The sequence below is a fragment of the Labeo rohita genome, chromosome 8 (genome assembly GCF_022985175.1).
Source record: "Labeo rohita strain BAU-BD-2019 chromosome 8, IGBB_LRoh.1.0, whole genome shotgun sequence".
In the NCBI taxonomy this organism is placed as follows: Eukaryota; Metazoa; Chordata; class Actinopteri; order Cypriniformes; family Cyprinidae; genus Labeo; species Labeo rohita.
Genome location: NC_066876.1, coordinates 30,156,029 through 30,182,133, shown reverse-complemented (window position 1 = coordinate 30,182,133; position 26,105 = coordinate 30,156,029). Strand labels below are relative to the sequence as shown.

At 33.1% G+C, this 26,105-nt stretch overlaps 1 protein-coding gene across 1 annotated transcript in view; it reads right to left on the bottom strand.

The window, feature by feature from the left end:
* Nucleotides 1-26,105, bottom strand: part of plxna3 (plexin A3) — a 209,301-nt gene that overhangs the window by 51,323 nt on the left and 131,873 nt on the right. The window contains exon 10 of the mRNA XM_051117011.1: nt 2,948-3,148. Within this exon, the coding sequence (XP_050972968.1) occupies nt 2,948-3,148 (201 nt within the window). The remainder of the gene's footprint in view (nt 1-2,947; nt 3,149-26,105) is intronic.

The window sequence follows — 26,105 nt, the reverse complement described above, 5'->3', positions numbered from 1 at the left end:
GATTATATTGATTAGATGTAATTTTCAAAACGTTATTCGCATATTACAAGAACTTGACACCCAGCGATAAGCACTGTTACTCAACGAAATTGACGTTAGAGAGTGGGATAGTCTCACAGACCCAAAACAGGGATGACGTTTTTTTTTTTTGTGGGCGGGTCAAGTGGCAGTCTATGGTGCCATGGAATAAAAGAATAAAAAAGGTAAATTTGATTTTATATTTCAAAATTCTGACTTTTTTTCCCAATTCCAAGATTATATCCCACAACTCTAGAGGAGAAACAACTCGTCATTCTCTCTTTTCCCCTTTGGCTCAGAGTTTATATCCACTTCTGCCTTTTTTCCCTTCAGAATGAACAATCGAGTTGTTAAATTGAGTTATAAAGTCTGAATTAGGAGATATAAACTTGCATTCATGAAAAAAAAGGTCAGAATTGTTAAAAAAGTTATGTTATGTTAATAGTAATAGATTTAAATAATATTTCATGCTGTAACTGTAGGGCTAATACAATACGTCCCCTATGAACAGCATATGTGAATATTATGTAGGCCTATTGTTTACATCAAATTTATGCTTTAAAAGTAGAGTATTCATAGCAGTTTTCATCCATAGTATGCCCGTTTAAACGTTTGCGTTTAGCTTCAAATGGCGTCTTTGACGACCATATTGTATAAAAATTATTTGCACTCTGATTTTTACGTCAAAATATATATTTTTTTCTCTTATTCCATGGATTTTACCCATTTATCTCCACTTGTTGCCAGTGGTTTTCTGCAACCACTATGCGCGCGCAGCTGCAAGTGACGTCACTGTGACGTCTACTCAAAATAGGTCTATATGTCTTGCTAATAAGAGGAATAACTCACGTGTGCTAACTCAGGGTGTGCTAGCGATTAGATCACGTCAGCAGTGTGGCTCATTCTTGAAGCAAAGTTTTGCCTGAATCATAATTTGATTTGTTTTATATTGCTGCATTTAATCTGAGAATGCACGTACAGAATGATGCGTTCGGTGTGTGATAGAGAGTTAACAGTAATAGAATATGCAGTGGCAGCAGTGGCAGCCTCTCAAGGGTCCTAATGCTTGTTCGGTAAGGAGTTTTAATTTTGTAGTGGGCGCTGTTGGCCTACTTCTAATAAAATGAAAGTAAAAAACACAAATAACATTTAGACTGTGTTTGATTAAATAAAGCAGTAACTGATGTCATAAAATCATGAGTATGTTTTGATTTAAAAAGGTCAGAAGCTATAGCTTACATGAATAATAAAAAAAAAAAAACATGACACTTGTAAATTAAATAATTTTACATATACTGATTTAATAAATTATGAGCTCAGAATTTTTACAACTCTTTTGCTTTAAACTATCCACAAATGTTAAATCTTAAAATAAAATGTTAAAGTTACCACTACATCTCTCTTATTTAGTTATTTTCAAAGCTTCAATGTACTATCGTTATAAATTAACTTCAGTGTTGTTTATTTAATTCTAACAAATACGTTATTGTTAAAAACTAACCAAAATTAAAAATACTTTGCCTATAATTTCTGCACAGGAGAGACTTGGTGTTGTTTCCAAACCAAATTAAATATATCGCTATTGGCATCAGCTCTCGGCCAAAATGAATTGATAAATATTACCATATCGGATTTCGGCAAATATGTAATATCGTGCATCCCTACAAAATTCACAAAATAAACCTCTGGTCAAAAACTTGGGCTGTTAATTTTTTCAACATTTTTAAACAAAGTCTCTTATGCTCACTAAGGCAAAGACCATAGAATGCCCAAGATGTGGCACTCATATAGTTTTGAATGGGGAAAAAATGCAATGCTCATTATGGCCGCAAAGTCCCACCTTCGGAATAAATGAGCCAATCACTAATCAGCAAAGTCAGAGCATCACTGCAGCTGCCGTTGAAAGTCCCAGTTGCTATAGAAACAGACAACATTCTGAGACGTGCACTGGACTGTGCATGTGCATGTGCATTGGCTGGTCTAGCCTGAAAAATAAGCTTTATTTTAATACTATTTGAGCAAAAGAAACATCATTTACGATGCAGTTGTTTTCAGATTTTATTGGTGATGCAAATATGAAGTTTAATCGTAAGCTTGGTGAACAGTTTTGGAGAATTCAATGTTTCCCTATGTTGGAGGCCAGGCTATATATTTATTTTTTCAGGATTCTAAGTTCATAAGAGCTTAATTTAATTAAAATAGAAATCTTTTGTAACATTATAAATGTCTGTACTGTTCCTTTTGATCAACTGAATGCATCCTTGCTGAATAAAAGCAGTCATTTCAAGTAGGCATGCATCATGATACTGTTGTGAACGTGCATCAAAGACTGACAAGGAAGAGAAGAAATTGTTGAATAAAGTCGTTATTTTTGTTTTCTTTGTGGACAAAAAGTATTTTCATAGCTTTATAAAATTAAGGTTGAACCACTGATGTCACATGGACTATTTTAACTATGTCCTTACTACCTTTCTGGGCCTTGGTGACGTGGTCAGAAAGGGTCAGAAAGCTCTCGAATTTGATCAAAAATATCTTAATTTGTGTTCTGAAGATGAATGAAGGGCTTATGGGTTTGGACAGAGATGAGAGTGAATAACTGATGACAGAATTCATTTTTGGGAGAACCCTTTAAGGAACACTATCGGCTTTTGAGTCTCTAATAACCAAACATCATGACATCACACTGATATTTATGGTGTTTTACAGTGCTTGACATCAGGGTGAATACACAGTAACATAACTGTCATTTTTATGTAAACTATTCCTTTTTAAGAAACTCTGACATTGCTAAAGAATATCAACTTGAACCTTAAAGAAAATCAATTTTTCCTTCATTAATAACCACTATTCATCACATGTTCCTAAACTGAAGTGCATTTCTTATGTGAAAGTGAGTTGTTGTCTTAGAAATAAACCGAAGCGCTCTTACCGAAGTGTTCTGGCACTGAATGCAGGAGCTGTTGAAACGGACCGCGGGAATACGCTGGACTTTGCCCTGGATTTTAAAGACGCACTCATAGTTCTTTTGTCCCGACTGAGGCTGGGGCAAGTTCCGAGCTCGCAACGTGATTGGCCGAACGATCCCCGCCGGTACCAGGATGTCGCTGCTAGGCAGAATCTGCGGGCAACCCTGAAAAAGACAAAAAAAAGAAAGACAATACGCTATAATTCAGTCTCAAAGCAGAGCACAAACAGTCCCGACTCATAAATATCGTAACCGATTCCACTTTCACTCCAAAGATGACACTGATTCCAGTTTATTGAGCTCAAGGACAATAAATAACGTCTATTCGGCTGAAACTTTGCCAACAAACGCAGCATTCAGTCTCACACAAATGCGCCAAGAAAGGAAATCGAGGCCATTAGGATGGGAATAACTTAAAATCCAGCAATCTGAGGCTAAAAACCCTATTACACAGCACTTGCATCCATCTCCAGTTTTACGAAGCGCGGGTTCTCTCTGCAGATCACACTGATGAAGCGGTAAATGAATATCTTCCTTGGTCCTGTGTGTCAAGTCACGCTAGAAGAGTCATTACGGTCTACTCTACCCGTAACCGATTGCGGCATTTATCAAAGACACTCATACTGACGTGACTTCTGATCACACTGATGGAAAACTAGTCTCATATCCTGAGATATATTAGCAGGTCAAAAACCGGAGTTCTTGCTGGAGAGCTGGAGAGCGAAACAAGGTTCCTGTTTAGACAAACCACCTTAATTGATTGATGATTATCACTTATCGACGGGTGCACAGAGGTGTTGGTCGCAAACCAGCTCTTCTCCTTCCAAGTTGTGCATCTGAGGATATTTCGGACGATCTGTAATCTATTTAACACTGAACAATAATCAGGGTGGCAGTAAAAGCAATTTGCAGGCAGAGGAGGCATAAATCAGAGCGACTAGCCGCCCGGCTCGCCGTCTGCTGAGCCAAAAAAGCAGCACGCTTAACAATGATGCAACTATTTAACCCGGACCTCCATCAATCTACACAGGTTTGCATATCAGTGCGACAATAAATCTTATTTTCATATTGGGTGTTTGTAAAGAAGGATTTACTCCCTGTGGAGGCACGAGGGGCGCACAGGTGGCGACTGCAGCGAGAGGAAGGATAGCATGCCTTCATACTGCAAAATGAGCACGATGAATCACCTTTAGTTCTGCCGAAGATGACAACAGTGAACTAATGATAAATTACTCTAGACGACTGGCCCGTAAACAAATACACCATCCACGGGCATCAGAAAGCGACTCTGATAAGGTGAAACGCAAGATGGGTGTATTTAATGAGAAAACACAAAGCTCAGCCACCGAAAAGGGTTTCAGCTGTTGTGATTCTCTACTAAAATTCTACATGTGTGATATGTGGTTTAGAACCACAAAATATACATACAGTTCTTGCTTCCCAGTATGTCGTCTACTTGGTGTAGAGTATTTCTATAGTACTTTTATGTATTGTATCCAAATATGAAGGGTACCAAATTACCTGCTACTTCTACCAAGATTTTAAAGGATGTTTTACCTGCCAAAAAAAATTCCTCATGGAATTTTTGCTATTTTTAATTACATTTCGTGACAATACACAAATTCAGATTCAACTAAGGACGTTCAAGCATCAAATAATACTTTGGATGCTCACTGAAAGCAAAAAAAAAAAAAAAAAAAAAAAAAAAAAAAAACCCACAAATACTGAACAGAATCAACACATCCTTAAATATAATTTATGCAAAATTCAGAATTCAACTGAGAATGACTTTTTAATTTACAACCCAATTAATCAGAACTGAAATTTAAATGAAATTTAAATGCAAGGAAACAAAAATAAAAATAAATCCACATAACTGTAATTTTTAACTAGAAAAGAAAAGTTGCATGTTTCCTACAGAAAGAGAATGATAGACAGAATAAGAACGACAGACAATATTAGAATGATAGAATGACGTAATGATAGAACGATGTAATGACGGACAGACGGACGGACATAACAGATGGACAGATAAATAGAATGATAGACAGAAAGAACACCACAGATAACAGATGGACAGATTAATAGAACAACAGATAGACATAACAGACGGACAGATAGATGGAGCAACAGACAGACAGAAAACCGACAGACAAATAGAAAGACAGACAGACAGACAACAGACAGATAGACAGATAGAGTGACCGGCAGACAGACAGACAGATAACAGATGGACAGATTAATAAAACGACAGACAGATGACAGACAGATAGATCGGCAGACAGAAAACAGACAGACAGATCAAGATGGACAGATCAATAGAATTATAGACAGATGACAGAATGACAGACAGATAAATAGAATGACAGAACGACACAAAAAAACATAAAACAGACGGACAAATAAACAGAATGCAGACAGACAGATAACAGACGAACAGATAGACTGACAGACAGATAACAGAAGGACATATAGAACGACAGACAGATAAATAGAATGATAGATAGAGAGAACAACACACAGAAAAACATAACAGATGGACAGATAAATAGAATGACAGACAGTTAACAGATGGAAAGCTAGACAGAATGACAGACAGACAACATGGACAGATAGATAGAATGACAGAGACAGACCGACATAGAGAGACAAACAGCAGATGAACAGATAGAATGACGGACAGTTAACAGATGAACAGATAGATAGAATGACAGAGACAGATAAATAGAATGACAGACAGACAGACACACAGAAAGACAGATAACAAACGGACAGAGTGACTGACAGACAACAGATGGACAGATAGAACAACAGACAGATAACAGAAAACAGACGGACAAATAAAGTGACAGACAGACAGATAGCACATGGACAGATAGATCATAATGACAGACATACAGACAGATAACGGACAGACAGAACAAAAGACAAAGGCAAATAACAGACAGACAGAGTGACAGACAGACAACAGACGGACAGAAAGATAGAATGACAAACAGAGACAAATAACAGACAGTCAGAAAGATAGAAAGGCAGAGAGACAGACAGACAGATAATGAATGGACAGATAGACAGAACAACAGACAGACAGACTCTGGACGTTGGACAAAAACAAGAAACGAGACTTAATTCCTGAATTCACGCCACTGCTCTCAGTTCCCTGACCCGCTGCTGCTGGAGTGGATTACACAACAGTTACATCCTGTCTCTTTCAAAGTTTCAAAGTACCTCCACAAGAGGCTGATTCAAGGTGATGAAAATGAGGGGGACAAATTACAACCCATGGAGGAGCGTTAACAGACTGCAGTCATAGATATTTAGCACAGGTGATTCCGCTAATGGACTATAATGGGCTTTTCATCAAGTTTTTGCCGTTTAGAATCGGGATGCAGCTGCTCCATCATGTGCGTGCACTCCAAAGTTTTAGCACATGACATCATTAGTCTGATCCAAAACCACCATTTGCAAAATAGTCTTTAAAGCTCTCCTGATAATTCCTCCGACCGTAACTAATAAACTCACGCTATCATCTGAAACCAAAGCACCATTTTTCAAACACAATTAAAATCTGTCTATCTGTCTATCTGTCTATCTATCTGTCTATCTATCTGTCTATCTATCTATCTATCTATCTATCTATCTATCTATCTATCTATCTATCTATCTATCTATCTAGTTTGGTTGATTGTTTTCTGCTGTCGATTAGAAACCCCGGCTGTCTTTTCTCTTAACAAACCTGTTAACAACATCCATTGCCTGTGTATATTCTGCTCAAATTGAAGGCAACTGCACCCTGAAGACATTTCCTGCCCCGTCCCTCTTAATGTCAGTTTGCTTGTTCTCATTAACAAGCTCCAATCACTACTTAATTATGAATTAAACAAGCCAGGGATGGAGTATTTGCTGAACGTGGCTTAAAGGTTACAGATAAGCTGAAGAGCTTGTTAACTAAAGAGCGGGGAGGTAATGTCAGCATTTACCAGTACATAACTCATCACGCCGGGAGCACCGTATATATAATGTGTAGTTCTGACTCCGATGCTTTTGATTGGACGAGCCCTGTTTGAAGGCACATCAAATGAATTCTATATTAACGTGCCATGTTGCCATGGTGGCATCAGTAAACAGCCTACGGTTAGGCTAATGAACTATATTACACACAGAATTGTTTATTGAGGTTATTATGATAAATATGTTTCATTACGTACAGAACATCATCATGTCGTTGCTTAAACCCAATGGCTAGGCTGCATGCAAGCAAAATTATTTGTATGATCTTAAAAAGATATTAACAACAGAATATGATTCAAAATATACAACATTCAAAATGCTAAAGCATACTATTTACTTTTCCAAGACACTACAAACAATGGAGCTTGAGGTTTCTAGGGTTTCTATACTTCAAATGCAAAAACATAAAATAAAAACAATCAAAAAACAAAATAAATACTTTAGCTTCATTTGTTTTGAAAAAAAAAAAAAAAAAAAATATATATATATATATATATATATATATATATATATATATATATATATATATATATATATATATATATAAAAATGTTGAATTCCTTTCTATATATATATATATATATATATATATATATAAATAAAAAGGAATTCAACATTTTTTTAAGAATACTTTTCCAAGAAACTGCAAACAATGGAGCTTGAGGTTTCTAGATTTCAATGCAAAAACACATAATAAAAAAAAAAATAATAATAAAACACTTTAGCCTTGTTTTTTGTCCAAAATGTATAAAAAAAAATTTAATTTTAAAATATACTTTTCCAAGAATCTGCAAATAATGGAGCTTGAGGTTTTTAGATTTCAATGCAAAAACATAATAAAATAAAATAAAACATTTTTTAAAAAGGTACATTTTTTAAAATACTTTTCCAAGAAACTGCAAACAATGGAGCTTGAGGTTTCTAAATTTCAATGCAAAAACATTCAACAAAATAAAAAAAAATAAAAACACTTTAGCCTTGTTTATTGGGCAAAATATATAGAAATTAATTAATAATAATAATAATTTTAAAAAAAACTTTTTCAAGAAACTGCAAACAAAGGAGTTTGAGGTTTTTAGTTTTCAGTGAAAGTATAAAAAAAATAATAATAATAATACAATTAAAAAATAAAATACTTTAGCCTGGTTTTTTAGGCAAAAATCCTAAAAAAAAAAAAAAAAAAAGAAAGAAAGAAAGAAAGAAAGAAAGAAAGAAAGAAAGAAAAAAGAAAGATAAATATATTTCAGAAGAATTTTTCACTAATGTTTAGTCTTGTTTTCAAAGAAAACATTTAAGAATTAAGATTTTTTTTTCTTAATGCCCCAGCAAACAGTCTTTTTATTAATTTAAGCTTACATTTATTAGAAATCTAAGATTTTTGCATAAAACAAGAAAAAAAAAAAAAAAGTAGAAAATTCTGTTTTGCAGTGTTTTGGCAAACCTGTCATATACAACTCTTACTGATCAAACATGTACATCTAATTATATACATTTATTTAAAAATAAATAAATAAAAATAAAAATAAACTTTAACTGAATTAAAATATTAAAAACCTGTTTTAATTTTAGCTAGTTGCCTCATTTCTCATTTACATTCAGTTTAACTTGATGTGCCAAAAATGAAATAAAATTATATAGATTTATGTAAAAAAAAAAAAAAAAAAAAAAAAAAAAAAAAAAATGATGAACACACAACTAAACGTAATGAAAACAAAAAATAAATCAGATTAATTTTTGTTTAATTTATTCCTAAAAACTATAACAGTATTTTGAGTGACACTAAAACAACACTGTTGAGTGCAACTTCAAAGGTGGTAAATGCTGTACCGCCAAGTCTCTCGTGGCTTATTGCTTTACCAAACAGTAGGCCATATTCATGTATTGCAAAAACGAAATATCGTCCAAAAAAAACACCCTGTGTTTGCATTTACGGCGGCTTAAACGATGAATTATCCCATTTGGTTTTCAAGCAAGGTTCAGTGCCTTCCTGTGTGACATCATAACGCCGCCGCCGCCCGTGTTTTTATGCATCTATGCGGCAGCGGTAACTGTATCCAGCCACCCGAGCAGCTGCTTGTTTCCCCAGTAGGGCTTTTCCCTCGCACTGATTAGCACCCCATTAGGAGAGGCCTGGCAGCTTACTGCCTGTTGACAGTCTCTCCATTAACCTTATTGTGCATATCCCGCTTATCACACAGCTAAGCACTTTTCTCCGTTGAAACATAAAAAGCCGGAGCGGCCGAGGGAGAGAAATTCATGCCACACATTCAGAAAATGCACACACGCGCACACACAAAACGCACAAGAAATCCAATTTCTCACTGCAGGTCGGCTAGAGGGAAAAAAACGAATTGTTGCTTACATATATAATTTCCAGAGCAGTCAGTTGCTCAGTCACTCACTCCGTTTTCCTCGTTTTTCCATTCCTTCTACCCTGTTAATCCCATTTTCAGTCTTCATAAGCCATAATCCATGAAATACGCTCCCTTCCCTCAGTGCCGAGAAAAATAAATTCAGTCTCCGGATCACTTGGGAGCTGTTCCAATTAAACGTTACATGATATTTTTTGACCTTATTCTTTGGCTAAAGCTGATTTTTTAAATGGCCTGTATAATCTGAGGCGCAGCACATGTTGAAGTTTCTAAAGCTTTGATTGGTTGATTGGAGCGGGATAATATTCTGAAGGTGCTTTATGAAGCCTGAGTTGAAAGTACATACAAATAACTGCAAATTATAGTCCGTATATAGAAACATCACTTCACTGCAGAGGCTGAACTAATCATACACCCGACGGCTCTGATGAAAAACACATTTAACAATGAGATTTGGAGCTGTGGCCTAGCGGTTGGGTGCTGAGTTATGGTACTCAAGCATTGTAATCAAATAATACCATGGTACATTAATAAGGTAATCAGAAAGCACCACAGTATCTGAACAGGGTACATAAATCAAACAATACAATGGCATTTTGGTCAAGGACAAATAAGAATGTCCAAGATTCAAGTAATTTCCTATAAAAAGTTTTATTTAACATAAAAATATTTAGAATAAAAATTCATTATAATATATTTTATATATACATTTTTCATATACCTAAAATAATAATAATAATATTAGTATTAGTAGTATTAGTATTAACATTTTTACAGTAATGCAATACAGTAATACAGTAATATATCAATGTAGTAATAATTTATTTATACACACACACACATATATATATAAATAAAATACTATAAAATACTATTAAAAAATATATTTTTTAAAATTAATTAAAAAAAGTATTAAAATCTGCACACTTATGCAATGTAATAATAATGTAGTAATATTTTATTATAACAGTACTAATGTAGTAATAATAATTTAACAAATAATAATAACAAAATATAGAATTTGAATTATTTATTTATTTATTTATTTATTATGTGTGTAAAATATTAATTCGTCGTTTCATATTTTGTATTCACATTTGAATTTTTTTTATATTAACATAAAATTTATAATTTCTGTTTTTAAAATAATCTTAAAAATAAATTGTGCTTTGTAATTAAAAAAAAAATATCTGTATCATAATCATATTCTATTATTTTTTTTATTTTATGCCTAAAATCCAAAAAGTACAATAATACCAAGAATTTAATATTCACACACAAATTGAATATTAATACCTAGAATTTTATGCAAATATTCTATTTACATATATATATATATATATATATATATATATATATATATATATATATATATATATATATATATATATATATATATATATATATATATATATATATACACACACATACATATATACATATATACATATTTAAATGTTATATAATATTATAGTCATTATTATATTGCTATTTCAGTTTTTTATTTTAGGTGTAAAATTAAAATAAAATGTGATATAAATATGTGACATGAGAATATAATTTTTTATAAATATTTTACTAATATTTAAATAATAAATCCCACATATCAACGTACTACATACACACAGATGCTTATGTTTGCATGTAGTGCACAGATGCGAGAATTCTTACATATTTTTATTAATACATATATTTAGTGGTTTAACTGTCATTCTGTAATATACACAAACAATACATTCAGATATATTTTATACGTATAAAAACACAAACACAAACACTACATTTGTGAATTCCTAAATCTTTTGGCAGCTCTTGTTTTATTTCTTCTGTCGCCTGATTCTGTTTACTTGTTGCATTGATATCAAGATTCCAAAGGCTGCTATGATACTCCAGCCAAAATGTTAGTATTGATTCAACGCTAACCGTGCGAGACACAAAGAATAAACCTCCGTTTAATGTACAAATGGAGCACTTGTTATCACTGCAGCCGAAAGACATTTGTTTGGCACAAACAGCCTAGAACATGAAGAAAGCACAAGATCGCCGGCCTCACTCCAGCCTTAAAAGTCTCTTATCAGAAAATCTTCATGCAATCTCGATGTCAGCCTCAGCCATCTCTGCTTTAGCAGCAAAGTGTTTGCTAATGTAAAAACAAGATAGCTTATCGCTAGCGGCTGGCATGAGAAGCGAGGACGAGGCCACCGTTTGACTGAAGACGTGAGGGGCGCGCCGTAATGGCTGGCTGGTGACAGACGCCCGCCGTGTCACTTCCTGTGCGGCTACGGCGTCCGGCATGAAGGACCACAGCAGCCAGAGCACTTCCTGCTGAGCTAATGGCGTCTCTGTCACTCATCCCACAATTAATTACCTCTGCCCGCAGCTCGTTAATGAAAGAGTCGCCCCACCGAGACGAGACCAGAGGAGAGGAGGAGGAAGGGAGAGATTCGGGAGAGAGCGAGAGTGTGAGAAAGCGAAAGAAAAAGAAAGATTGCATTGTGGGAACAAGAAAACAGATTGAGAAGGGACAGAAGGAGAAGTGACACTTGGAGAACACAAACGGAGAGAGAAATTGAGAGGCAGAGCATCAAAGTGAGAACGAAGGAAAAAATAAATCGTTATGTGAGAGAAAACGAGGGGGGGGGGAGGTAGGCGCCGGCCGGGGTCCCGTTGGGAAAAAGGCCAGTTTGAAAATGCATGCGATCTCTCTGTGGTCATTAGTCTTGGTGAATCGCGTCCCTGCAGTGCTGCTCTTTAAGGTTAAATACATACATAAGCTAATTAAGCTTCCTGTAATGATAAATGTTACGGAGGGAGAGCCATATTATGGCACACCAGCGGCGCTGTCAATCAATGTCACTCTCACATCATGACACAGCAAATGCAAAACACATTCCATAACTGACATAACTTTATATTACATTCTGTAATATACATACTGCTTGACAAATCAGCAATTCATGAAAATTCAGATATGAATATATATAAAAACAAATATGCTTTATGACACATCAAAAACACTAGATTTAAGTGGCTTTTCCCATGCAAATCTGCCAGAGCCTTGCTATCCAGTTGCCAAGTTGTTCTCAAAAGTTTTTCGCTTTTTTTTTTTTTTTTGGGGGGGGGATATGGGGGTCTTATCTGTATTAATAACAGGGTAAAATCATAAAATGTATAAGCCTAATAAATTAAAACTTTAAATTTAGCATTTATTTTTATTTTAAAAATTCTAAATTATATTTAAAATCATAGTTATTTATTTATAGCAGTATTTATATTAGTATATTTAGTATATTTATTTATAACAAAATCTTATTAGCATATTTAGTAGTGTATTTAAATTCAACTAATAAATACATTAAAATGTACTAAATATTTAGTAATATATTTAAATTCAAATATAAACATAAAAATGTACTAGCTATTTAACGTTTTAGATTTTAGAGATAAAATTATAAGAAAAAATATATACAGGTAGCGATTTTTTTTTACATTTACAAACAGTAATTTAAGTCATTTTAACATTATTTATGTAAAAAAAATAGAAAATTAGAAATTGTGTTTAAATGTGTGTGTGTGTGTGTGTGTGTGTGTGTGTTTTTACAATAAAAAATATTTAAAAAATATTTAAATATTATATAAAATTTTATGTAGCTTTTATTTATTTTATATTTAAAATATTTATTTATTGAATTTATTTCAATTTATATCAATTTATTCATTTTATATCAATTATGAAGAGTTTATTTCCAGAAACAGATAACTCTATTTTTATCAATTTTCCAAAATTAGTTTTTTGGCATTTATCTCAAATGGTTAAGTAAAAAGAAGTAAAAAAATGAACAATACTGTATATAATGAGCTAACACAAAACGATAAACAAAAACACAATAACATACACACATATATACATACATACACACACACACATATACATACATACATACATACATACATACACACACACACACACACACACACACACATACATATATATATATATATATATATATATATATATATATACATATATATATATATATATATATATATATATATATATATATATATATATATATATATATATATACATATATATATACACACACACACACACACACATATATATATATATATATATATATATATATATTATATACACACACACACATATGTATGTACACATATACATACATACACACATAATATACATTTTCTTTTGGAAAAATGCACTGCTAGCCTATTTCTTACATAAACAGAAATATAACAAAAGATTAACACTAATTAAGCAACAATTCAGAAATGCTGTGTTGTATACTATGGCAGCCAAACAGAAAGAGATTTAGAGCATCTCACACCGATAAATCCACAGCCAAACAACCTCCTGCATCAGCTGTTTCAACACTACACATCTATACATACACTGCCAGAACTAACACTAGTCATAAAGTTTTATACTCCAAAACTCACATTTCGCATCCTCAGAGAAACATCACATTTACTCGAACTCTTTCCCCCCTTAAAACAGACAGAGTTTTACGGCTCCTCCTCGACCCCACAAACTCAAAAACATTTTCATCTTAAGAGACCATACAATAAGAGACAGTGTTAAAAACTCATGTCTCAGACGCTGGGGTGGAAGTGTGGACCGTAATTAGGGGTCCGCGGATCACCAGTTCCCAGAGGTCACGTACCGTGTGCTTAACAAACACGCTGTAGCCTCATCAACACGGCAAAGCTGGCAAACAGACACGAGGCGTTGTGGAGGAGGACATCCACGCGTGATGTACAGATATAATGAAACGCATTTTAATACAACAGATGAAGAGAACAAGACCCTTATTAGAACAGAGCAGCCGCTGTATTCAGAAGCAGTCCAATCCAGAAAGGACAAACTTACACTCACTTTAATTGGCAACGTGAAGGTCAAACAATGTGTGTAAATGGAAAGACGACGAATTTAAACATGTCGGTGGTAAGAATGCCAGTCACTGACTGCAGTTATATTTTTGCACTTTTAATTTTTGATACCATTTTTTAAAACTTTACTTAAGTTAATATTAAATAAAATATTACATTTTTATTTTAAAGGGTACCTATTACATTTTATAAGCCCCACCCATGATGGTTGATTGACAGCTGTATTAGCAGAGACTCCGCTCATATTAATGTTTATTTTCACGCTAGAGCACTTAAAAGCAGCACTGAAGTAAGTGTCTTAAATGTCTTAACGTATTTTTTAACAAATTTCTGTGTATTTGACCGTTTAAGTGCAATAAGATGCGAAAAAGAAGTTACTCACGTGCTGTGTGAAAACCGCTTTCTGTGCATTTGCTTTGAATGTGTGCATTTAGAAAACCCTATATCAGACGTTTAAAATTGGTATGACTTTAAAAGACTTTTTTTTCCAGTGCGATAGACAGGAGAATCAAAACTAACCAGATGTTTTTGGCAGAGTATCTAAGCTATGAGCTATAAAGGCAGAGCCCTATTCTGAAAAAGTGGGCGGGGAACAGCAGCTCATTTGTATTTAAAGAGACATGCACGAAAATTGTGTTTCTGCTTCCACTCAAAATAGGCATTTTCAAAATTATATAATAAATGGTTTATGGGATATTTTGAGCTGAAACTTCACAGACACAATCTGGGGACACCTGAGACTTAGATTACATTTTGTAGAAAGAGGCATAATAGGTGCCCTATTAAAATCAGTAATCTGCACCAATTATATTATCTAAAATAAAAAACAGATTCACCAAACTAAGGAATAGTGTTTTACTGCCAGACTGCTTTATTAGTTTTCACTACAGCACAACATCTGCACGAATGTTTACGCATCCCTGTGTTTATATTTGTCGCACTATAATCTCTGCACTGATTTAGTCTTTTGTTGTGCACTATGTAGTAATTATCTGTGCCCTGACCCGTTCTCCAGTGCTACAACATTCAAAGCTGCTAAAATTTAATTCTCACCCACTCATCTGTTTTCTTTTACCACTGTTTCCCTATTTATTTTAATAGATTTACACATACACAATTCCTTTGTACCCTATGTGCAAATTATTTAGTGACTCACAAGAATGAGTCATTGAATAGTTTTTGTCAATAATTTGAGGCAAAATCGGTTGAGCAGCGTCTTATGCAATGTAACAGCCTTGTTGCACCTCTAGCACAGTTAGCTATTTTTTTTGTAAGCAATCAAATGGCATGCTGTTGCTGTAGTATATTCCTCAGAGTGACTTTAAGCATCTGTTTAGTTACTGAAATGTTCGAAAAAAGTAAAAACAATATATACAAGATCATTCAAATATTTGGGGTCAGTAAAATTTTTGATAGAAGTCTTTTATGCTTTTTTTAAAAATACAGTAATTTTTTAAATATTAATACAAATTAAAATATATGTATTCTGTTTCAATGTATTTTAAAAAGAAATTTATTCCTGTGATCAAAGCTGAATTTTCAGCATGAATGCTTCAGTTTTCTGTGATCCTTCGGAAACCATTCTAATATGCCTAATACTATTATCAATGTTAAAAACAGTTGTGCTGCCTAATATTTTTGTGGAAACAATTTATTTTCCTCAGAATTCTTGTTTAACAATGTTAAAGTGTTTGTCACTTTTGAACAATGCAAACTTGCTGAATAAAAGTATTAATTTCTTTAAAAAAATAAAAAAATAACCGTACGCTAGTGTTTTTATTCTATATTTAGTGCACAAAAAAGTATACTATAAAACACTTATCTATGTAACACAATTTTTTATTTTAATTTTATGGCTACATTTTAAAAAGTCACATAAAAATATTAAATTTCAATATTATTATTTTTTTTTTTTTGTAAAAACTTTGTGTGTGTGTGTGTACATTATTAATTGTTTGATCATTTATATTCACATTCTTTCCTTTACATTTAAATAGAATTTCTAACTTTGTATTTTTTTTTAATTTATACCTAAAATAAAAAAGCAAAACAGCTGCATAATAGTATATAGAATTATAAGTAAATTTAAATGTAAATGTTTACATACCTATGTTTATCATGTTTTTTTTAGAACTAGCTGATGAACAGAAAGAAGCTATTTTTTAGACAAATTTTTTTAACAATGTAAAAATGTTTATTGTCACTTTTAAACAATGCAAACTTGCTGAATGAAAGCCTTATTTGCTTCAATATAATAATAATAATAATAATAATAATAATAATAATAATAATAATAATAAAAACAAAAGCTTACCCCAAACTTTTGAACTTTAAAGTTCAAAAACTGAATTTGACTTTTTTATTCTAAATTTAGTGCACAAAAAAAAATTATACTGTATATCAGTGATCTATGTCACACAATTTTCGAATTTAATTTTTGTGGCTAAATTTAAAAAAGTGACAATGATATAAAATGTTATATATTTCAATATTAAAATTTTTATTTGTAAAAAGTATGTGTGTGTGTACATTACTCATTGTTCTCATTTAATTGATTTACATTTAAATAGAATTTCTAATGTTCTATTTTTTTAATATAATTTTAAAATTACTTAAGCTATTGTATTGTAGTTTAAAAAAAGTCATCCTATCTATATCATAATTGTATTTTTTTTATTTTATACCAAAATAAAAAAGCGAAATAGCTACATAATAGTACACAGAATTGTCAATTTAAATGTAATTGTTTATATACTTATGTTTATCATGTTTTTTTTTCAGAAATATTTGATGAACAGAAAGAACGGCTATTTTTGAAACAGAAATCTTTTTAATAATATAAAAGTGTTATATTATTTTGCTTTTGAACAATGCAAACTTGCTTAATAAAAGTGTTAATTTCTTCAAAAAAATAATTTAAAAAAATCTTACTCACCCCAAACTTTTGAATGTACACTAATGTTTTATTCTACATATAGTGCACAGCAAAAATCCCATCACCATCAGAACAGAGTTTTTAATATAATTTGGGGCCGAGCTCACAGTGAAAGACTCCTAATCAATATGACTTTGGAGGACCCTCAAACAGATGTAGCAATACTGCTCTTGGAAAACACTGCAGTGGAGAGAGACAGAGAGAAGCCGGCTGCTGTTCAGTGGATTAGGCCCAGGGCACTGGAGTGCTGCTGGGAGCTGGAGAGACCCCGTCACACTCGCCCTGTTTACAGTGTGAAGAGTGTTTTTATGTCGGTGTTTTTGAAGCACCTCTCAAAGCCTGGGCCAAGGCACCGGGGCAGAGCTTACACTGGGAGAAGATGCACTCCACTGAGCAGCTCTCTCACACACACACACAAACTCCCGTCGGCTTAAGGGCCTGGATCACTGACTCACACACACTGATCAGAGCAAAAGAACGCCTGTGCATTGTGAATGTAAAAATAAGCCAGTGTGGTAATCATTGAAAGAGCCCACATATGCTTTCGACCCACGCCAACACGGATTTTGGCCCCCCGGCTAACTCTTCTTACGATAAATGACAGTGAGCTTGTTTCTTGTTTCAATCTGGCCTGAAAATCCTGAAATGACAATGGGAATTTCAATGTGTGATTCAAAAGTTGCTCTGTTCCAAAACGTAGTGAGCTGCTTACTATAATTATGTTGCCTGCTATTACACCTTGAAGCCAAAATCTAAGACAGCTTCAAATATTGAACACACTAATCATAGTATTTATACTACAAACTGCCATAGAATTGAGCTCAAGTATGCAAACTCAGAAGTACATCAAGAGGCCAAGGTTTAAAGTAGTAGGTTAGCAGGGTCCAGTTAAGCTTTTAGGATGCAAAATTTTAATATTTTATAAAAAGAGTAAACATTGCGGAGTGCTAAAATTAAAAGGATTAATATTTTGTGTGGCAATATATTTTACCCTATTTGTGTGGTGCACCAAAATAGTAAATAGATGAATTAAATGTACATAAATGACAAACAAATATTTAAATAAATAATTAATTGTATAAAAAAAAAAGGTAAGGACAGACGGAAGGACGGACGGACTAAACAACAGAAAATACAGACAGGCGGAACAACAGATAGAATGACATACAGAATGATGGATAGATGGGCAGAGAATGATAGAATGACTGAACAATAGGACAACAGACAGAACGGATGGATAGATGATAGAACGATAGATGATGGATGGACGGATGGACGGATTGATAGAATGATAGAGGGCAGATGGATAGATTGAATGATAGATGACAGATGGATAGATGGGTATAATAACAGATGACCAATCAATGGATAGATGAATGGATGGCTGGGCAGACGGACAGATTGAAAGATAGATGACGGATGGATGGATGGATGGATAGAATGATAGATGACAGATGGATTGATGGATGGATGGATGGATGGATGGATGGATGATGAACAACAAATGGATGGGTAGATTGATGGACGGATAGACAGATGGATTGAAAGGTAGATGAGAGAACAATGAATGGATGGATGTACAGAATGACAGATGTCAGAAGAATGGAATGATGGCTGGATGGCTGGATGGATAGACAATGTTAGATGATAGAATGATGGATGGATGGAATGATAGATGACGGATGGATGATGGATAAATGGATAGAATGATAAATGACGAATGGACGATAGAATGACGATAGAATGATAGATGATTTAAAGATAGATGACAGAACGATAGATAGACGGATGGACAGAATGACAGATGACAGAAGAATGGAACAATGAATGAATTGATAGATGGACAAAAAAGATGACAGATGGATGGATGGAGTGATAGATAATAGATGGATGGATTGATGGATGGATAGAATGATAGATGGATTGAAAGGTGACAGAATGATAGATGGACAGAATAATAGATTATGGAACGATGGATTGATGATAGATGACAGATGAATTGGAACGATGGATGATGTTGGATGGATGATGGATAGATAGAATGATAGATGATAGAATGATGGATGATGGACAGCATGATTGATGAATGGAATGACAGATGATGCAACTTTGGATGAATAAATGGATTGATGGATAGAATGACAGATGATGGAACAACAGATGAATGGATGGATAGACAGAATCACAGGTGACAGAATCACAGGTCTTATCTATCATCCAGCCATCCATCCTTCCATCCTCTATCATTCTATCCATCCATCCGTCACGGATGGACAGATGGATGGATGATGGAATGATGAATGATGAATGATGGAACAATGGATGAATGGATGAATACAATCACAGGTGACAGAATCACAGGTCTTATCTATCATCTATCCATCGTTCCATTATCTATCATTTTTTCCATCCATCCACCCATCCATCCACCCATCAGTCACGAATGTATGGATGGACGGATAGAATGACAGATGAATGGAACGATGGATGGATAGAATAATAGATGATGGAATGATGGATGGATGGACTGAGAGCCAGACAAACAGAACAATGGAAAGAACAATAGAACAATAGGAAGAAAGACCGCCAGACAAACAGACAGGTTCTTTAAAAACATCTAACATGTAGGTAAACTGATTAATAAATACACACTGATAAAAGAAAATTGTTATGAATACACATTTCATGTATAATCTAGGCAGCTGACTAGGTTTTGGGACGCACTATTGTGTGTGAAGTAAGCATTTGTGATGAGCAGCGCTGGAGCGCGTGAACATGCGAGTGACAAACGCTGCAGTCTCTCTTCGCGGACACGCCGCTGACGGGACGCTCTCTGAACTGCTGTCACCGCGCTCCACGCAGGCGGAGGATCCTCTGGCCCGCTACACCAGCACTCTCCCCTCCAGTATCAACACTGGATGACTCACCACTTTTCGCTGACTAACTCTTTTCTTGAACGAGAGCGAGGGGGGTGGAGTGATAAGAAGATTGTCAGGCCTAGTGCTGGAGGGGAAGACAGACAAACCGGGAGAGAGACAGAGAGAGATGGGCATATCTCAGCGCTGCTGGCTGCCTCTGATAAGCACTGATAAGGCATCTCTTTGATGTTCAGTTAAGTGTAAAATTAAAATGCGCCAAAAGCCGAGGGGCGAGCGGCACCCCCTTCTGCAACTAAAGACGAGAGGATTTTTCTCTCTCCTCTCTGGCTCCTCCCCCGTGCGTCTCTCTCTAAAATCAGCCAGGTGTTAATTGTATGGGTGTCTGTCCCGTCGTGCGTATATAAAGTCCAAATCATATATCAAATCATTTTCAATCTTTCATCTGGCTATCATTAAGCCTAATTATCCACACGGCCTGATTACAGATCCAATTAACCTTGTTTCTCTGAGCCGTGGCTCTGTTAGCGTGCGTATAGTTAATAATTTCTCTAATTGAAAAACTGTAATGTCAGAATCACAGATATGAAAACACTCAGTTGCCTGGCAGCTGCAGTGACGGCATAAAAAGTGGCACTGGCCAAATTAAATATTAATACCTCTGGAGATGCTTCTGGAAGCTTCTAACTTGATTTGCCACATCTGACCAAACAGATTAAGCAATTTATTGGAAGCATATTCTACACTTTCATAGCATCTTACAGATGAGTCTGAAAAGTAGCATATTTAAGGCAATAACACAGATAAGCCAATAAATATTTACATGTTGTAGACAATAACAATAAATGGCTGATTTTAAAATCTATAGCACTTTGACTAAAAAAAAAAAAAAAAAACCAGAAAAAAAAAACAAAAAAAAAAAAAAACAGAAAAACTGCTGCAAGTATTACCACTGTAAAATAAAATAATTAAATAAATAAATACGAACAATTAGAAAAAAGTAAAATGTTGCAAAAAGTGAATTTAGGCCTCGCAGGATGTACCGTAGGAAAACTTATGAAAAACAGATGTTGCATCAGAAATAATTAGGAAACAAAAAGAATAAATAATAAAATTAAATAAATAAAAAATTAAAATAAATTAAATATTAATTCTGGTTGATAAATAAATAAATAAACTAGCAATTAAAAAGTAAAATGTAAAAAAAAAAAAGTTGAAAAAGTTAATTTAGGCATCACAGGACGTACAGTATTGAAACTTCATTTGAAAAAAAAAATTAAAAGAAAAAATAAATAAAATTGGAAATTAAATAAAAAAAGGAAAATGTTGAGAAAAAAATGAATTTAGGCACTGCAGGATGTACAGTATGAAAAAATGAAATAAAATAATAAATAATAAAAATAAATTAAAAATGAAAATGAAATATAAATTGTGGTCAATAAATAAATAAATAAACTAGAAATTAAAAAAGTAAAATAAAAAAACAACAAGTGAATTTAGGCATCACGAGATGTTCAGTATGAAAACTTATGAAATATAGATAAATGTATCATAAAAAAATAAGAAACAAAATAAACAACTATAATAAATTAATTAATTAATTAACTAACTAACAATTAAAAAAAAATGTGTAAAACATTAAAAAAAGTGAATTTAGGCATCGCAGGATATAGGGTGTGAAATAAAGATAGATGTTTCATCTGAAAAAAATGAGAAAAAAATTCAAGGAATCAACAACAAGAACAATAAATAAAATAAACAAATGAACAATTAGAAAAAAAGTGTAGAACATCGAAAAAAGTAAATTTAGGCATCGCTGGACGTACAGTATGAAAACTTATGAAAAATACAAATGTTTCAGCTGAAAAAAAAAGAAAAATTAAAAGGAATAAATAAAATTATAAAAATGTAAATAATTTAAATATAAATTCTGGTTGAAAAAAAAAACTAAATAAATAAACAATAAACAATAAACACAAAAATTAGAAAAAAAAGTGTAAAACATAAAAAAGTGAAACTGCATTGGAGGATATGCAGTATGAAAACAAAAAATAGATAAATGTTTACCTGAGAAAAATTGAAAATTATAGGAATACATTAATAATAAAAATAAAATAAAATAAAAATTCAAGTACATTAAATAGTAGTTCTGGTTGTAAATAAATAAATAATTATTTCATTTTATTGTATTTTTTTATTTTATTTTATTATTATATTTTTTTTAAAAAATATATAATTTCCAGTTATAAAAACCTAATAAATTATTTGCAGTGTTATATTTTTTGGTGAAAAAAACAACAACCGATTTTTCACGCATATAAAACATGCAGCTAAAAAACTGAAATGTTTGTGGTGGAGTCTGCAAAAATGTCGACAGGGCAGTATCTAAAGTATTATGGAAATACATACAGTTCTAGCATTTTTTTTTTCATCCAGGTATTAAAGATTTGCAAACCTGGTCATTTATCAGCTAGCCATAACATAGAATGGCTTATTTTTAATCCATTGCTTCCAAGACTCATCGGGCCCAAAAAAAAAAAACTTTTACACTGGCCTGAATCATCCATAATGTTGAGCCCTGTAAGTGTAAAAAAAAAAAAAAAAAAACACAATAAAATAAATAAAAAAATAAGAATAATAACAAAATGCTATGAAAAGTGTAGAATGTATTGCTAAATAAATCAACCAATATATAAACAATATATAACAATGACACAGCATCATTTCCATAAATGTTCCGGGTGGTCTGGCAACCGAACTGTTGCTGAAACCAGTCTAAACACAGACTAAATCTTCGACTCGCACTTGAATTCAAATCTGCATCTCGCCTCATCTAAAGCAACAGCGTTCGTTAGCCGAGCCACTTTGTTCCTGTCGCTGTGGTTTTACTCTGTAATCATGATGCAAAGAAATGCAAGAGAGATCTAAATAAAGCCAATGCACTCAGTGCCTGGTATCCAAGCAGCTGGAGAGTCACGTATGCCGTTTTCCCTTCACTCCTCGGTCATCGGGTGCACTAAAACTCAAGACAACAGAAAGAGGCAGCAGTAACTTCTCAACCTGTGAAGGCAGCGGCCTACAGCTCAGTCAAGTGTGCAATAATGCGCTCACACCAGAAATGAAAAGCAAAAAGACTGAAAGAAATGGAGAAAAGGAGAGAAGAAAAAGGAGGAGGCGGGAATACAAGATGTAAATCTATTCACAGATTGGGCCAAATCTGTGCTTAGACTATTATTTTCTCTCACCGCAACAGAATCTTGGCGAGAAACACGACACCAACCCAGACATTAAACACTTGGGCCTATTTCAAACATCAGTAACCACAAACAAAAGGCACCAACAAAAAAAGTTGGCCAAGTTTAGTTGGCTCGATACTCATTAGCACCTGAAATTCTGGAAGGAATTACACTGTAGACACCCTGAAGACATTCGTACATCCATCACAGCGCAGCAGAATTACAAAATCAACAGGATGAAGCTGTGATTGACTCAAATCGGCTTTGTGGAATGGAAATAAAAATGACTGCACTAGATTCGAACAATTGGGCAGAAAATTAGTTTCGTTTGCACATGACACAATCTGCTGAACGGTTACTCGGGTGATCTGGAGGGTTTCTTACGCTGGTCCAAAAAAAGAGGCGAAGTTTTAAGTCCTCATTCACACGGCAAAGTTTTGTGAGTGACATCTGCAAATGTGTACGTTCAGGAGTAAAACCATGACGGCTGATATAGCGATAACCAAAGCTACATTTCAGTGTTTCACTGCTGAAAACAAAAATCATGGGTGCTAACAGTTAGTGCCAACATCAGGAAATCTTAAGAATTTTGTTAATATTACAAAAACAATTTAGCGTTGAGTGTTATTCACAAATTAATTATTTGTTTTAAAATAATCACAATATAAACTAATTAAATTCGAAATAAAAAATGTTTTCTTACAGATTACAAATAATGCAAAAAATGCTGCATGTTTCACTATTAGGTAAAATTGATAAAATAAAAATAATTAATTAATTCAAATGAACAAAATAAACTAATACAATTTCATGATAACTTATGCAAATGTTTTACTAGTGAATAAAAATAATGGACAGTTTATTGGCGAATACGTTTCACCAATAAACGAATTGATAAACTTAACACAAATTACATTTAATAAAAAAATTAATTAATCATAAATTATGCAAATATTCCCTTACCAAATAAAAATACTGCAAAACCTATAAACTTAATAAAATACCACTATACTTCATGCGAACGTGTTATTATCGAATAAAAATATTGGGGAAAAACTGTTTATTGGTGAATATGTTCCAGCAATAAATAAATTGATAAAAAAAAACAAAAACACATTAAACAAATAACATTTAAATAAAGTCATAAAATACGCAAAAATTGTCTTACTAAATAAAAATACTGCAAAACCTATAAACTAATAAAATTCCATTATAATTTATGCAAATGATTTATTACCAAATAAAAATATTGAAGAAAAACAAAAACTTATTGGTGGATATGTTCCACAAACAAATAAATTGATAAAATAAAGACAAATAACATTTAAATTAAAAAAAATAAATTCTGCAAATATTTTCTTACCAAATAAAAATATTGCAAAACATATAAACTAATAAAATTTCCATTGTTCCACCAATAAACAAACTGATAAAATAAAGACAAATAATATTTAAATAAATAAAAAATAATAAATTATGCAAATATTTTCTTATAATTTTCTTATTATTTTCTATAAACTAATAAAATCCTATTATAACATACGCAAATGTTTTATTACAGAATAAAAATATTGGAAAAACTGTTTATTAGGGAATATGTTCCACCAATAATTAAACTGATAAAATAAATGCAAATAACATTTAAAAAAATAAAAAACATAAATTATGCCATTTTTTTTTTACCAAACAAAAATACTGCAAAACCTATAAACTAATAATATCCCATTATAATTTATGCAAATGTTTTATTACTGAATAAAAATATTGAAAAAAACTGTTTATTGGTGAATATGTTCCACCAATAATTAAATTGATAAAACAGATAAAAATAACACTGATATTTATAATAATAAATATATAGAAATAATATTTCTATACATAAAACTGCTATTCTCATACACTGTGACATCAAAATCTGATTCTCAAAATCTGCAAAATTAATTAAAGTGGATGGAAACCCAGTTATTGTGCTGTCACAGCAAGAACAGGATTCAGAAGAGGAGTAAAAGCGGATTTAGCTGCTCTGTGCATTTGGCTTATAGTATTTTGGTCTCTAAAGTCCCTCCTTTAATGTCCAGCATATTTTTTCTTTTCTATTTCATCCAAAATAAATAAATAAAATAAAGCAAAATACCAAATACACAATTCCAAATGCTTCAAAAACTAATAGCACAGTGCTAATGAACGCTCTGAGAAATGTCCTCCTAAATAACAGCTTGCGGAAATTCTATTTTGAGACGGAATGACATTTGCAACAATTTGGCCTCTTATCGTCCAGCGTAAACACACGTCTAGGGAAAATGCCTGGGCTCGAAATTTCCAGCAAGTGTCAAACGAAAGGAACAATGAAGCGGGTGAGAAAGTTCCAAGTGTTTCACAGACAATGGGTGAAAGAACCGAAACATACAGACGGACACTTGTGAGAGAAAAACAGACCCGGCTTAGCTGCAGGTCCAAAGGCCGGTTTGCCACGGCCTGAGGGGCTCATTGGATGTCAAAAGAATTGCTGATCCAAAAAAGAAAATCTGTCATTATTTACTCACCCTCATGCTTTTCTCAAACCCATATGTTTCTATTTATTCCTATGACACATAAAAACTACCAGCATATGGGTTTGGAACAACATCATGAGGGTGAGTAAAGAACACAATTTTTATTTTCGGGAGAGCTATTTCTTTACATTTGTATGCGAATTTGAGACGGACACATAAGTGGTTCTGTTGTACTCACTTCCCGTTCCTCCAGGGAGCAGGGCACAAAAGCTTGCATACTCTG